At 38.1% G+C, this 16516-nt stretch overlaps 1 protein-coding gene across 1 annotated transcript in view; it reads left to right on the top strand.

The window, feature by feature from the left end:
• Positions 1-16516, top strand: part of egfem1 (EGF-like and EMI domain containing 1) — a 147324-nt gene that overhangs the window by 27074 nt on the left and 103734 nt on the right. The window contains 1 exon segment of the mRNA XM_072911978.1: positions 12358-12480. Within this exon segment, the coding sequence (XP_072768079.1) occupies positions 12358-12480 (123 nt within the window).

Below are 16516 nucleotides of genomic sequence, written 5' to 3'. Positions count from 1 at the left end.
TCAGCAGCAGTGAAAAGTTGTTGTCGCAATTGTTGGATATGACTTAAAACCATAACCAAGCATGCATAACTGTAGCTCTTGTCTCAAAGTAGGTGTACTGTCACCACCTGTCACATCACGCCATGACTTATTTGGAGTTTTTTGCTGTTTTCCTGTGTGTAGTGTTTTAGTTGTTGTCTTGCACTCCTACTTTGGTGGCTTTTTCTCTTTTTTTGGTATTTTCCTGTCGCAGTTTTATGTCTTCCTTTGAGCGATATTTCCTGCATCTACTTTGTTTTATCAATCAAGAATATTCCAGTTGTTTTTATCTTTCTTGGGGACATTGTTGATTGTCATGTCATGTTCGGATGTACATTGTGGACGCTGTCTTTGCTCAACAGTAAGTCTTTGCTGTCGTCCAGCATTCTGTTTTTGTTTACTTTGTAGCCAGTTCTGTTTTAGCTTTGGTCTGCATAGCCTTCCCTACGGAGCCCCTAAAAGGAAATGGGGGAAAAAATTTTTTGTATAATTTAATTTTTATTTATTTAATTTTTTTAGACATGTATCTCATGCGCACGAGAAACTTTTTATAAAGTTATAAAAAAAAATTTTTTTTTAAATTATAATTTTTTTTTTTTAAATTTTTTTAGACATGTATCTCGTGCGCATGAGATACATGTCCAAAAAAAAATAAAAATACTAATAATTAAAATGTTCTTTTTACAACTTTATAAAAAGTATCTCGTGCGCACAAGATAGTTTCTAGTGCGGACGAGAGACATGTCTAAAAAAATAAAAAAATAAATAAAAATGATAAAAAAATGTTTTCCCCCATGTCCCTTTAGGGGCTCCGTACTTCCCTAATCTTCAATGCCTTTTCTTAGGGGCACTCACCTTTTGTTTATTTTTGGTTTAAGCATTAGACACCTTTTTACCTGCATACTGCCTCCCGCTGTTCCCGACATCTACAAAGCAATTCGCTACCGGCTGCCACCTACTGATATGGAAGAGTATTGCACGGTTACTCTGCCGAGCTCTAGACAGCACCGACACTCAACAACAACACATCATTGGCAGACTATAATTACTGGTTTGCAAATTTTAATTTTAATAATTATAATAATGACCTCCCACGGCACACCAGACTCTATTTCACAGTACATACTCTATTTCACAGTACATTAGTGTGCCGCGGCACAGTGGTTGAAAAACACTGGAATAGCATGCTTGCCTATTACAACCTTTCATGTTGTTTGTATTTGGTACAGGTTTTAGACACTGCTGACTGTGAACAATTAACTTCTTTGATGATTTACCTTATTGAAGGAGTTTAATAATCCTCTTCTTTGTTCCAATTGACATCTCTCGTGTTGGAGCCATGATTCATGTCAACCCCCCTGGTGCAACAGCTCTCCATGGTGTGAATACTCCTTTTTTAACTGCAGACTAATGAACAGATTCAAACCGATCCATGTCTTCTTACCTTAGGAAATGAGAATTTGCAGGGTTATTGCACATTTTTTTCCCTTTAGAATTCAGCGATGAAGTTGCAATTTGAAATTGTACTGTAATAGTTTTATGTCATGTCTGTTATCTGCTTTTATCCTATACAATTTCCTTCTTCCTTCAAAGTCTGGTGAGTCCTTTTTTTTACCCAGGGGTTGTACTATTATGAATAATGATCGAACCCTGATTTTTAAATATTTATTTCAGTAAAATAAGTGACATTATATATTTTTTATAGTCTACTGAGATCAATTCTGTCCACACCCATTAAGAAAACAACATTGACACCAGCTGATTTTGTACATGCTGGGTATCAATTTAATGGCTTATAGGTCTGCTTCCTGAATACTGGAGATTGTTTTTGGTGGAAGAATAGTTGACATCCTATGAGAAATGTTGAAGGTACTGCAGCGTAAAGAAGCAAGTAAAGCCAGTAATTCTTTATGAGATTAGCAGGGATCTGGAATCAGTTTGTCTGTAGAGAACATCGACAGAGCATTTAAACAGCTGTGCGTTGTCCGTGTTACTGGATGGGAAACTGTTATGGTCCATTTTCGGAAAGCAGCTCTACAGCATTTTACAATCCAATCTGGAATGCATATACCTGCGTTTGTATTAGATCAGCAGTACACTTACTGATAGGCACAATAATTTATATACATGACACAATGCATAGAGTAAATGTGTGGGTTGATCAAAGAAAAGGGGTTCAAGGACTTGGCTTGGGGATCGGAGGGTCTCAGGTTTGAGCCCTGTGCTTTTCCACTTCCACTATATGACTACAGTGGTGCATCGGTCGGGATGGGTAACTTTCACATTGGAATCGATATGGTACCAATTCCTGGTTTCTGGGAATTGATACTTAACGGTATCAATTTTCTGTACTCTTGTGTGTTCAGATGTGTTAATAAATGTTAATTGTTTAAAAATATATAATTTTTTCAACACTGATCAGTTGTTTTCTTACACTTCTGTGTCTCATTTACAAGTACTGTAATGTACTGTATTATACAAGGTGATTAAAAAAGAATATGCCAAAATCATCACACATTTATTCAGTTCTAAAGCATTGTAATAGACTGATAGACAGATCCCCGGACCCAACTGTGTGTGACTGTGTGTGGGGCGGGGTTGGGTAGGGGCGGGGTTTGGTGGTAGCGGGGGGTGTATATTGTAGCATCCCGGAAGAGTTAGTGCTGCAAGGGGTTCTGGGTATTTGTTCTGTTGTGTTTATGTTGTGTTACGGTGCGGATGTTCTCCCATTCATGTTTGGTGTGGGTTCACAGTGTGGCGCTTATTTGTAACAGTGTTAAAGTTGTTTATACGGCCACCCTCAGTGTGACCTGTATGGCTGTTGCATAAAGCCGTAGATATTAAGGGAATGGGCCGGCACGCAAAGGCAGTGCCTTTAAGGTTTATTGGCGCTCTGTACTTCTCCCTACGTCCGTGTACACAGTGGCATTTTAAAAAGTCATACATTTTACTTTTTGAAACCGATACCTATAATCCTGAAACCGATACCGATGATTTCCGATATTACATTTTAAAGCATTTATCGGCCGATAATATCGGCAGTCCGATATTATCGGACATCCCTACTTGTAAAGCATGAAATAAATACTCAAAGTTATGTAGAACACGTTTTCAAGCTAGGTTTTCTTTTGTTTTTAATTTTTGAAATATCGAGTGATAATTTTTGCGTATTCTTTTTGAATCACGCTGAATAGTAGATCCTGCATGCAGTTGCAAGTCGTTTGATGGCCGTAATGTATAGACTACAGAGTCTTGTCATAGCCAGGAAGTAGTCATTGCTATTAAGTTGATTGTGCCAATCTTTTCTTTTGTTGCGTCCTACCAAGTGTTCATTCTGTAAGTATTGTCCTTCTTACACAACAGCTGTTGAACTGTAACATGCATCTTAGTTGAAGTTTTGATTACCAACTCGCCATGTAAAATTGCCAATGTTAACCTTTAACATTTCTATTGCAAATCCAATGCATTTATCCACACGAGCAACAGTTTTCCGACCTAGTTTTGCATTTTCTCTCCATCCTTGCGTAGATATTTAGCCCCTTTGGCAAAGTCAGCAACCATATAAACGTCCTTATTGACAGTAGTTGTAATTGTGGACGTGTTTCTTTCGTATTTGCGAGCCAAATCAGCAACGTGTGCGCCATTGCCGTACTCCTCGCAAATAGTAATTTTTAAGTCCACAGCGAATCCCTCCATCATTCCAAGCTGGTTTGTTGGCTTTTTCAACCCATATTGAGTAACCAAAATAAACAAAACTTGGTGAATGGCGAAAAAAGAAACACACGCTGAAGCACTGAAGAGTAATGGACTACGTAAACAGGATGTCCACCTATCCAAAATGTCAGTGCCCTATGTGTCCTGTACTGCACAGGAAGTCCATCCATCCATCTTCTTCCGCTTATCCGAGGTCGGGTCGCGGGGGCAGCAGCCTAAGCAGGGAAGCCCAGACTTCCCTCTCCCCAGCCACTTCGTCCAGCTCTTCCTGTGGGACCCCGAGGCGTTCCCAGGCCAGCCGGGAGACATAGTCTTCCCAACGTGTCCTGGGTCTTCCCCGCGGCCTCCTACCGGTCGGACGTGCCCTAAACACCTCCCTAGGGAGGCATTCGGGTGGCATCCTGACCAGATGGCCGAACCACCTCATCTGGCTCCTCTCGATGTGGAGGAGCAGCGGCTTTACTTTGAGCTCCCCCCGGATGGCAGAGCTTCTCACCCTATCTCTAAGGGAGAGCCCCGCCACCCGGCGGAGGAAACTCATTTCGGCCACTTGTACCCGTGATCTTGTCCTTTCGGTCATAACCCAAAGCTCATGACCATAGGTGAGGATGGGAACGTAGATCGACCGGTAAATTGAGAGCTTTGCCTTCCGGCTCAGCTCCTTCTTCACCACAACGGATCGATACAGCGTCCGCATTACTGAAGACGCCGCACCGATTCGCCTGTCGATCTCACGATCCACTCTTCCCTCACTCGTGAACAAGACTCCGAGGTACTTGAACTCCTCCACTTGGGGCAAGATCTCCTCCCCAACCCGGACATGGCACTCCACCCTTTTCCGGGCGAGAACCATGGACTCGGACTTGGAGGTGCTGATTCTCATCACAGTCGCTTCACACTCGGCTGCGAACCGATCCAGCGAGAGCTGAAGATCCTGGCCAGATGAAGCCATCAGGACCACATCATCTGCAAAAAGCAGAGACCTAATCCTACAGCCACCAAACCAGATCCCCTCAACGCCTTGACTGCGCCTAGAAATTCTGTCCATAAAAGTTATGAACAGAATCGGTGACAAAGGGCAGCCTTGGCAGAGTCCAACCCTCTCTGGAAACGTGTCCGACTTACTGCCGGCAATGCGGACCAAGCTCTGGCACTGAGCATACAGGGAGCGGACTGCCACAATCAGACAGTCCGATACCCCATACTCCCTGAGCACTCCCCACAGGACTTCCCGAGGGACACGGTTGAATGCCTTCTCCAAGTCCACAAAACACATGTAGACTGGTTGGGCAAACTCCCATGCACCCTCAAGGACCCTGCCGAGAGTATAGAGCTGGTCCACAGTTCCACGACCAGGACGAAAACCACACTGTTCCTCCTGAATCCGAGGTTCGACTATCCGGCGTAGCCTCCTCTCTAGTACACCCGAATAGACCTTACCGGGAAGGCTGAGGAGTGTGATCCCATGATAGTTAGAACACACCCTCCGGTTCCCCTTCTTAAAGAGAGGAACCACCACCCCGGTCTGCCAATCCAGAGGTACCGCCCCCGATGTCCACGCGATGCTGCAGAGTCTTGTCAACCAAAACAGCCCCACAGCATCCAGAGCCTTAAGGAAGTGATGTTTTCAAAAATGGAATCGCCTTAAGGCTTCCAGCGGCACACAAAATGAATGATTGAAGCGTTCATACACCGACACATGGTTCGCACACAGAGGCACATTTGGCTCGATCTAAAGGTTTCTAAAAAGTTTGAAAATAGAATGTTTCGTAAATCGAGGTTCCACTGTAGTTGGGCCGTACGATAACTGAGACGGTTTACGAAAACTGGCGCAAATTGTAAATGTTTTGTTTAAAACTGACTTTTACATAAAGCGGGGCGGAAGAAAGCCCAGTAAAACCAGTCGAAGAAAGAGTCATGAAGCCATTTCAACATTTGAAGATGCATGGCTAGAAATGACCAAAACAAACACGCATGCTAACACAAGCTTACCCTGTTGCTGCCTGTACCTTGGCCTGGATCCACAGTCTCCACTTTGTTGCACCACTCCATTTTCTTGTTGCAGTCTACTCAGATGACCTTCGTTCACACACACACACACACACACACACACACACACAGAAAGTGCATTCAAACTCTACACAGAGGTGTTCCAACTAAGATTCAAACACCGATCCAAAGACTGTGAGGCTGATGTTCTCACCCCCTGGCCACCATGCTGCTCAAATAATTAGAATCATTTTAATCCCAGCACATTTTGTGTGACTTTGGTGTCATTTATAGTAATATTCCTGGGTGGCATCGTCTTGGCATGTGTGTGTGCTATCATCAATCAGATGTATGCGGTTAACGAAATGGTATAAATATCTGACATGTGTTGTAACGCATTCAGGGATACTTGAAAACAGGCCTAACTGGAAAAAACTTGCTTTTAGTGACTATGTTTTTTGTTTTTTTTAGCAGTGGAGAAATGTAATTAAAAAGTTCCTGAATGTATGATCAACAATCGTTTTAGTTATTTATGAATTATGGCCCACCTTCATATTTGAAACTTAATCCAGCATTGAGCAGATTACATCCATGTACCACGTTTCTGAAGATTAGTGACATCTCTAAGTTTCGTTTTCAATTAACTTGATCCATGCCCGAAGAAGGGAAATGAAACTGAATAACTCTCGTACTGTGACGACTACTACTGGGACCTACCACTATCGTTTTGGTTGCATATACAGTACAGGCCAAAAGTTTGGACACGCCTTCTCATTCAATGCGTTTTCTTTATTTTCTTGACTATTTACATTGTAGATTGTCAATGAAGGCATCAAAACTATGAATGAACACATGTGGAGTTATGTCATACTTGCCAACACTCCCGGATTTTCCGGGAGACTCCCGAAATTCAACGCCTCTCCCGAAAACCTCCTGGGACAAATTTTCTCCCGAAAATCTCCTGAAATTCAGGCAGAGCGGGAAGCTCCATGCGGACCTAAGTGACGTGTCAACAGCCTGTATTCACGTCCGCTTTCCCACAATACAAACAGCGTGCCTGCCCAAACACGTTATAACTGTAGAATGATCGAGGGAGAGTTCTTGGTTTCTTATGTGGCTTTATTGTTAGGCAGTTTCATTAACGTCCTCCCAGCGCGGTAACAACACACAACAACAGCAGTCATGTTTTATTCTACCGTAAAGCAGTTTGTCTGCCGTAAACAGCAATGTTGTTGTAATATATTGAGTTGGAGGCAATAACCAGGCGAGGTGATGAAGTATGTCTCTTTACTGTAGACTTCAGAACAGACTCACACACTTGAAGTCAGGTGCGCAACACCACGTAAATCGTTGGCCAACCAAAGAGTAACCCCAGAACGCTATAGCCAACATTCACCAGGAGATGGCAACAGACAAACATAGATCACTCTATTACATTCCTCCCCTTTTAGAAATGTAGAAGTTACTCAAAATAAATAAACAACCCAACCAAAAAATGCAGCAGCTCAATTAAAAAACTGTACTTAAGCCACATTCTTTTTTTTTTTTTTTTTAGTACTGAACTCTTAACCCTCATTTGTAAACAATAACATGCTTATTATACAAACAGTATTTGTACACCTTTAACACAGATTTTTATACTGTCTTCAGAGATTCCGTTTTTTTGGTGGTACTCGAAGCCTTTCTGGGTACCTGCGAAAGGGTGTTCAGCATGGTTAGAAAAATAGTGACAGAGAATAGAACAAGGATGGACAATTCAACCCTTAACTCAACAATGAGTAGATGAGTGTTATGTGTGTGTATATGTGTAAATAAATGAACACTGAAATTCAAGTATTTCTTTTATATATATATATATATATATATATATATATATATATATATATATATATATATATATATATATATATATATATATATATATATATATATATATATATATATATATATAAATAAAATAAATATATATATATTTAGCTAGAATTCACTGAAAGTCAAGTATTTCTTTATATATATATATATATATATATATATATATATATAAGAAATACTTGACTTGGTGAATTCTAGCTGTAAATATACTCCTCCCCTCTTAGCCACGCCCCCACCCCACCCCCCACCTCCCGAAATTGGAGGTCTCAAGGTTGGCAAGTATGAGTTATGTACTTAAATAAAAAAAGGTGAAATAACTGAAAACATGTTTTATATTCTAGTTCAGTGGTTCTTAACCTTGTTGGAGGTACCGAACCCCACCAGTTTCATATGCGCATTCACCGAACCCTTCTTTAGTGAAAAATAAAATGTTTTTTTTTTTTTTTTTTTCAAATTCAAGACAAAGTTATATGGTTTTGGTAACACTTTAGTATGGGGAACATATTCTAAGTAACAAAGACTTAATTTGGAGTTTTTTGGACACTAGGGGAACATATTCTAAGTAACAAAGACTTAATTTAGAGTTATTTGGTTAGGGACCCCGACTTAAACTAGTTGAAAAACTTATTCGGGTGTTACCATTTAGTGGTCAATTGTACAGAATATGTACTGTACTGTGCAATCTACTAATAAAAGTTTCAATCAATCAATCAAAAAAGGGTTAGGGTTAGACGGTTAGGGTTATAATAAGGCCATGTAGAATAAGGCATTAATAAGTACTTAATAATGACTAGTTAAGAGCCAATATGTTACTAATTAGCAACTAATTAATGGTGAATATGTTCCCCATACTAAAGTGTTATCATGTTTTTTTTTACTGGTGCACAAAATGAACCGTGCATGAACATCACCTTGTTCAAAGAACAAAACCAACACAGTGCATAAACTCACAACAAATTACACACCTGCAAACCAGTCTGACTTCTGCTGTTGCCGTATCCGTAATATGCCGAAAGGGAAAAGTTGTTATTTACACGATGAGTCGGGTGTGTCTTGACCTCTGCCGAACCCCTGAGCCCGACTCACCGAACCCCTAGGGTTCGATCGAACTCAGGTTAAGAACCACTGCTCTAGTTTCTTCAAAATATCCACCCTTTGCTCTGATTACTGTTTTGCACACTCTTGGCATTCTCTCGATGAGCTTCAAGAGGTAGTCGCCTGAAAGGGTTTTCACTTCACAGGTGTCATAGTTTTGATGCCTTCAGTGACAATCTACAATGTAAATAGTCATGAAAATAAAGAAAACACATTGAAATGAGAAGGTGTGTCCAAACGTATGGCCTGTACTGTATGACATGTGACGCTATAGGTTGTGGGGTCATATCAGCCTTTGTTTAAATTGTCCATAAAGGTTCGAATCTACCCTCCCCACCCCCTGCCCCCTCTCGTTGACACGCGAGATACTCAAACTTTTTTTCACCAAGTACCACCCTCAGAAAACACTTGCCACTCCAAGTACCACCATAATGACCAACAATAAAATACAGTAGCATAGTAGGCCTAAATATTCATTAAAAACAAGGCAGAGGCTTTATTTAACAAGTATGTTTGGTCACTGTAACATTACACACAGTTTGAACAGTAACACTGTGTTTGAATAATTAATTAAGTGATGCTTTGGCGTACCACCGTTTGAGAATCACTGACCTAGACAAAGCACACATCAAAAAGGTCATTGACTTTTTGTTTCATGAATGGGAACTAAAACACAAAAAACAGTTGGTTTATTGGAATTTCATTTGATAAATTATACAATAAAATTGAAAAACAAAGCGTTTTTCTTTTTAAGTGTCGAAGAGCAACAAGAAGATCTGTTTACAAGATCTACAAGATTTTAATTTTATAATTCACGTAACAAAAACTTAAATAATCAGTCAGCAGAAATGAAAAACACATACAAAAAGAGAAGTTTTTTTCATATTTCGACACCAGAAGCAGAAGTTGATAGTTAAAGTCGAGAGTGTGGATCTGCCTCTAAGGGAAAAAAACGGTGTGGTGTTGTATCGTTAGTGTGAAGTGAAGTGAATTGTATTTATATAGCGCTTTTCTCTAGTGACTCAAAGCGCTTTACATAGTGAAACCCAATATCAAAGTTACATTTAAACCAGTGCGGGTGGCACTGGGAGCTGGTGGGTAAAGTGTCTTGCCCAAGAACACAACGGCAGTAACTAGGATGGCGGAAGCGGGAATCGAACCCGAAACCCTCAAGTTGCTGGCACGACCACTCTACCAACCGAGCTATGCTGCTCGTTAGTCAGACAGAACATGGATCAATATATTTGTGTGTATAAACACAGGCTACAACACAACCCTGTTTATTGTGTTATTTTGTTTTCCTAAAGAACAATCCGCGTTTGTCTTTAAGTAAACATTTCTGGTTCTGCTGTCAGAAAATGAAAAAACATGTTTTGGTCCCCTCCCTACTCCCTCCTTTTCGGTCTGTCCCCCCGTGTGCTGCTGACTGGTGTTTTTCCTTTTTGTTTTATGAAATATAAAATGGAAATCAAACCGTTTTTTTTCTTTTAGATCCGTTTATTGCGCTTTGACACTAAAAAAGAAGAATGCTTTGTTTTTCATTTTTATTTTCTGTTTCAAAATGAAATAAGAAAAAAACTATTGTTTTTCCCGTTTTTTATTTCCCATACATTTTTTATATATATATATATATATATATATATATATATATATATATATATATATATATATATATATATATATATATGTAGAATACTTTTTTTTTTTTCTTGTGACATAACGCGGGCCGGATCCTGGCCGTAGCTTGGGGACCCCTGTTCTACCGCTTATCCTTTGGGCTGGACACACCCTGAACTGGTCGCCAGCCAATAACAGAAAAACATTATTTTATTTTCTCTTTGCTGATGATTTTATTCTTATTTGAGTATTTTGCAAGAATATTTCTTATTGTAAGGATTGAGAATATTTTATATGGACTCCCCGTCTCAGCGGCAGCAGTTTTTATGGATCTAACTAAAGCATTTGACACAATTAATCACAGTATTTTAATCAAAAAACTAGAACGATATGGCATCAGAGGGTTAGTCTTAAACTGGATAAGAAGTTATCTAATGAACAGGAAACAATACGTGAAACTAGGCGAACACACCTCTACAACGCTAAATATATCCTGTGGTGTTCCTCAGGGATCAATACTAGGACCTAAATTATTCAATCTATATATAAATGCCATTTGTAAAGTTACAAAATATTTAAAGTTAGTATTATTAGCGGATGATATAACAGCGTTTTGTTCAGGAGAGAACACACAGAAGATACTACAAATAATAACAGAAGAAATGAACAAATTAAAAAGATGGTTTGACAAAAACAGACTATCGTTGAATCTCAGTAAAACTAAAATAATGCTATTTGGTAACAGTAGAAGAGAAAGTCAAACACAAATACAAATAGACGGAATAGAAATTGAAAGAGTAAATGAAACCAAATTTCTAGGTATAATGATTGATGATAAATTGAACTGGAAATCTCACGTAAAAAATATACAACATAAAGTAGCAAGAAACACGTCAATAATGAATAAAGCAAAACATGTTCTTGACAAAAAATCACTTCATATTCTCTACTGCTCACTAGTGTTACCATATCTGAGTTACTGTGTAGAAATATGGGGAAATAACTACAAAAGTACACTTCATTCATTAACGGTGTTACAAAAAAGATCAGTTAGAATAATACATAATGTTGGCTATAGAGAACATACAAATCCTTTATTTATTGAATCAAAGATACTGAAATTCCACGACATAGTGAATTTGCAAACAGCTAAAATTATACACAAAGCAAACTATAACCTGCTACCCAAGAATATACAACAATTCTTCTCAAAAAAAGAGGAGAAATATAATCTTAGAGAGAAATGTAATTTAAAACATTTGTATGCACGTACAACACTTAAGACCTTCAGTATATCAGTTTGTGGAATTAAATTATGGAATGGATTAAGCAAAGCAATCAAACAATGTACTAATATGATCCACTACAAGAAACTCTTCAAACTTAAAGTGTTTACAAAGTATAAAGAAGAGGAACCATGATAAACATTCTGAATTTATTTAACTCATTCATTCTTTCACTCACAAAATAATCTTATTTATCTCAACATATGAAATGTAACTTACTTCACCAATTATTATTTATTTACTTATTTTTATTGTGATTACTTATGGAGTATATTGTGAATAAATTGAGAACAGGAAGTGAACAAAAGTTTTAGCAACTGTTATGTAAAAGAAAAGGGGTAGGATTAAATAAGCTCTGCTTCTTCCTACTCCTTTTCGAACATGTTGAAAAGAGAAACTGGAGATTGTGATGTATCATGTTGTATGATTGCATGTTCGAAATAAACTCAAACCCAAGTGTTGGCCTAATACCCCGAGTTTGAAACATTTTGGAAATATTGTATGCTTCAACTTTTTGCATTAGATGCAAATTGCATTAAATCGGTACCGTATCACTTCAGAAACACGTTTTCAATTGGAACTTCAGGAATGTTTGGCAAATAGAGGAGTCTAATTTTCCATGCATAATAGGACCCACAGTGCACAAATAGCCTTTCACAAAACTGATGGAGCTAAATGAACCTGGAAGCAATTTTAACATTGAGTGTTGAAATAAAGACTGTTTATGCAAGTGACAACAGTTATTAATGAAACCATTGTCTTTCAGATGTGAATGAATGCGACGTGGACAAGGGAGGCTGTGAAGGGTACTGTTGCAATGCTATTGGCAGCTACTACTGCAAGTGTCCTGAGGGCAGTAAGTTGGGCCCAGATGGCAAAGCATGTCAAGGTAAGATAAACACCCAGAGTGTACAAACTCACTTTTTACGAGTGTCTGCACAGCTTGTGATTCCTGACCTGTTTGTTACTAATTAGTTGTCCTAATGAATAAAGACGGAGGGGTTCTCATGATGTTATCAATGTTCTAGCGTTAGACATCCCATACTAATTATTAGGGATGTCCGATAATGGCTTTTTGCCCATATCCGATATTCCGATATTGTCCAACTCTTTAATTACCGATACCGATATCAACCGATACCGATATCAACCGATATATACAGTCGTGGATTTAACACATTATTATGCCTAATTTGGACAACCAGGTATGGTGAAGATAAGGTACTTTAAAAAAAAATTAATAACATAAGATAAATAAATTAAAAACATTTTCTTGAATAAAAAAGAAAGTAAAACAATATAAAACAGTTACATAGAAACTAGTAATTCATGAAAATGAGTAAAATTAACTGTTAAAGGTTAGTACTATTAGTGGACCAGCAGCACGCACAATCATGTGTGCTTACGGACTGTATCCCTTGCAGACTGTATTGATATATATTGATATATAATGTAGGAACCAGAATATTAATAACAGAAATAAATAACCCTTTTGTGTGAATGAGTGTAAATGGGGGAGGGAGTTTTTTTGGGTTGGTGAACTAATTGTAAGTGTATCTTGTGTTTTTTATGTTGATTTAATAAAAAACTAAATAAAAAAAACAACAAACAAAACCCGATACCGATAATAAAAAAACGATACCAATAATTTACGATATTACATTTTAACGCATTTATTTGTTTGAGTTTGAGTTTATTTCGAACATGCAAGCATACAACATGATACATCACAATCTCCAGTTTCTCTTTTCAACATGTTCGAAAAGGAGTAGGAAGAAGCAGAGCTTATTTAATCCTACCCCTTTTCTTTTACATAACAGTTGCTAAAACTTTTGTGTATCATTTTAGCTGTTTGCAAATTCACTATGTCGTGGAATTTCAGTATCTTTGATTCAATAAATAAAGGATTTGTATGTTCTCTATAGCCAACATTATGTATTATTCTAACTGATCTTTTTTGTAACACCGTTAGTGAATGAAGTGTACTTTTGTAATTATTTCCCCATATTTCTACACAGTAACTCAGATATGGTAACACTAGTGAGCAGTAGAGAATATGAAGTGATTTTTTGTCAAGAACATGTTTTGCTTTATTCATTATTGACGTGTTTCTTGCTACTTTATGTTGTATATTTTTACGTGAGATTTCCAGTTCAATTGATCATCAATCATTATACCTAGAAATTTGGTTTCATTTACTCTTTCAATTTCCATTCCGTCTATCTGTATTTGTGTTTGACTTTCTCTTCTACTGTTACCAAATAGCATTATTTTAGTTTTACTGAGATTCAACGATAGTCTGTTTTTGTCAAACCATCTTTTTAATTTGTTCATTTTTTCTGTTATTATTTGTAGTATCTTCTGTGTGTTCTCTCCTGAACAAAACACTGTTGTATCATCCGCAAATAATACTAACTTTAAATCTTTTGTAACTTTACAAATGTCATTTATACAGAGATTGAATAATTTAGGTCCTAGTATTGATCCCTGAGGTACACCACAGGATATATTTAGCGTTGTAGACGTGTGTTCGCCTAGCTTCACGTATTGTTTCCTGTTCATTAGATAACTTCTTATCCAGTTTAAGACTAACTCTCTGATGTTGTTGTGTTGACAGGACAACAAACACAAGGTCAAGGTGCTGCAAAACACAGAGACAAAAACATGAAATGTTATCAAAACAAGAGCACCAGGACAGGCAATGATATCAAACAGAAACAAAAATATTCAGTGCTCAGGTTCAACGCTGCACTCATATTTAACCAAATGGTTGTAGCACATGACAAAGTATGGTCATATTGTAAATACACAATGCACTGACTCTGACCTTACACACATGGCCAATAAATGTCAGGTCTTTGTTTGTGTGCAATAAAATGTGCATTGTTGACACTGGCTGCAGGCCTTCTCTGCACAAACATGGCTGCTTTATGGTATATTACTGCCAATAGTCTGTCAGAAAGCATTGCTGCACTTTATTATCTGTGTAATCATCAGCCTTATTTTCGAACTACATATCTGCATACAGATGTCTTTTGTTCATATTTCCACAGAACCTTCAGACTTGTTAGGCTGTCCAATAGTAAAGTTTTTAAGAATGGATAATTTGACAACTTACCAACATTTTTTATACTACACAGATGGGCCATAGTCATTTTAGTTTATGCATGCTTGGTTGAGTTATCAGAATTGTTCATACAGTGGAACCTCGATTTAAAAACTTAATTGGGTCTTCATTAGGGTTCACAAATAGAAAAGTTAGTAATTTGAAGCAAGTTTCTCCAAAAGAAACAAAATAAACATGAACAATGGGTTTTAGCCTCAACAAAAGTCCATATTTTAGTATGTTTGGACACTTTGAACACGATATTAAGTACAGCACTGTATTTCGAACAAACATATCAAGGGGGTGATAGATCTACTTTCTATTTAATACCAAATCCAAACTAACAACAACAAGCTGAACTGTCCTCATTTACAACCGCCCTGCTGATACGCACACACACTGTCACTAGCCCTGTGGCGCACCCTTGTTTAAAATTACAAAACTCCTTAACTTCAACAGCCAGGTCTCTACAATGATTAGGAATAAAAAAATAAATAAATCAGCTTTATCTTGTTGGTTAATCTTCTTGGTGTGCAGTGGAATATGAAAAAAAAAAATAAATAAATAAATAAAAATAAATAAATAAAATGCCGGACAAACAGATTTAAGAACACTTTTTACTAAAGAGCAAGTGTCGCTGAACACAAGACAAGAATGACTGTGCATGTGAGCTGTGTGCTTGGTATTTTTAAATATGTTCTTATGTTTTTATGTGTTATTATGAATTTGCACTAAATTAGTTTTGCTTACAATTTCGTTGTACAATGTACAATGACAATAAAGATCTATTCTATTCTATTCTATGTCGACATGGGATCAATATTCGTCTTTAGCGACATTTTGCGCTTTTGTTTGCTTTACACGACTCCTGCTTTATGTTCTAGACTTGGTATTTAAAGGGGAACATTATCACAATTTCAGAAGGGTTAAAACCATTAAAAATCAGTTCCCAGTGGCTTATTTTATTTTTCGAAGGTTTTTTCAAAATGTTACCCATCACGCAATATCCCTAAAAAAAGCTTAAAAGTGCCTGATTTTAACCATCGTTATATACACCCGTCCATTTTCCTGTGACGTCACACAGTGATGCCAATACAAACAAACATGGCGGATAGAACAGCAAGGTATAGCGACATTAGCTCGGATTCAGACTCGGATTTCAGCGGCTTAAGCGATTCAACAGATTACGCATGTATTGAAACGGATGGTTGTAGTGTGGAGGCAGGTAGCGAAAACGAAATTGAAGAAGAAACTGAAGCTATTGAGCCATATCGGTTTGAACCGTATGCAAGCAAAACCGACGAAAGCGACACGACAGCCAGCGACACGAGAGAAAGCGAGGATGAATTCGGCGATCGCCTTCTAACCAACGATTGGTATGTGTTTGTTTGGCATTAAAGAAAACTAACAACTATGAACTAGGTTTACAGCATATGAAATACATTTGGCAACAACATGCACTTTGAGAGTGCAGACAGCCCAATTTTCATCAATTAATATATTCTGTAGACATACCCTCATCCGCTATCTTTTCCTAAAAGCTGATCTGTCCAGTTTTGGAGTTGATGTCAGCAGGTCAGGGAAGCTAGGGTCGATATTCTTCTCTTGATCATCTTCGGTGGCATAAGGGACGGTGTGAGCCAAGACATCCAGGGGGTTTAGCTCGCTCGTCTGCGGGAACAAACTGCCGCCATTGCTTGCCGTGCTACCGAGGTCCTTTGTCCCTGAATTGCTCACACACTCCGGCAGATTCAATGGGCGTCTGGCGGCAGATTTCTTTGACTTTATCGTTGGAAATGCATCTGCTTTGAGTGTCGCA

The sequence above is a fragment of the Nerophis lumbriciformis genome, linkage group LG30 (assembly GCF_033978685.3).
Source record: "Nerophis lumbriciformis linkage group LG30, RoL_Nlum_v2.1, whole genome shotgun sequence".
NCBI lineage: Eukaryota > Metazoa > Chordata > Actinopteri > Syngnathiformes > Syngnathidae > Nerophis > Nerophis lumbriciformis.
The sequence above is the reverse complement of the archived record's forward strand: the minus strand, read 5'-3'. Positions and strand labels throughout refer to the sequence as shown.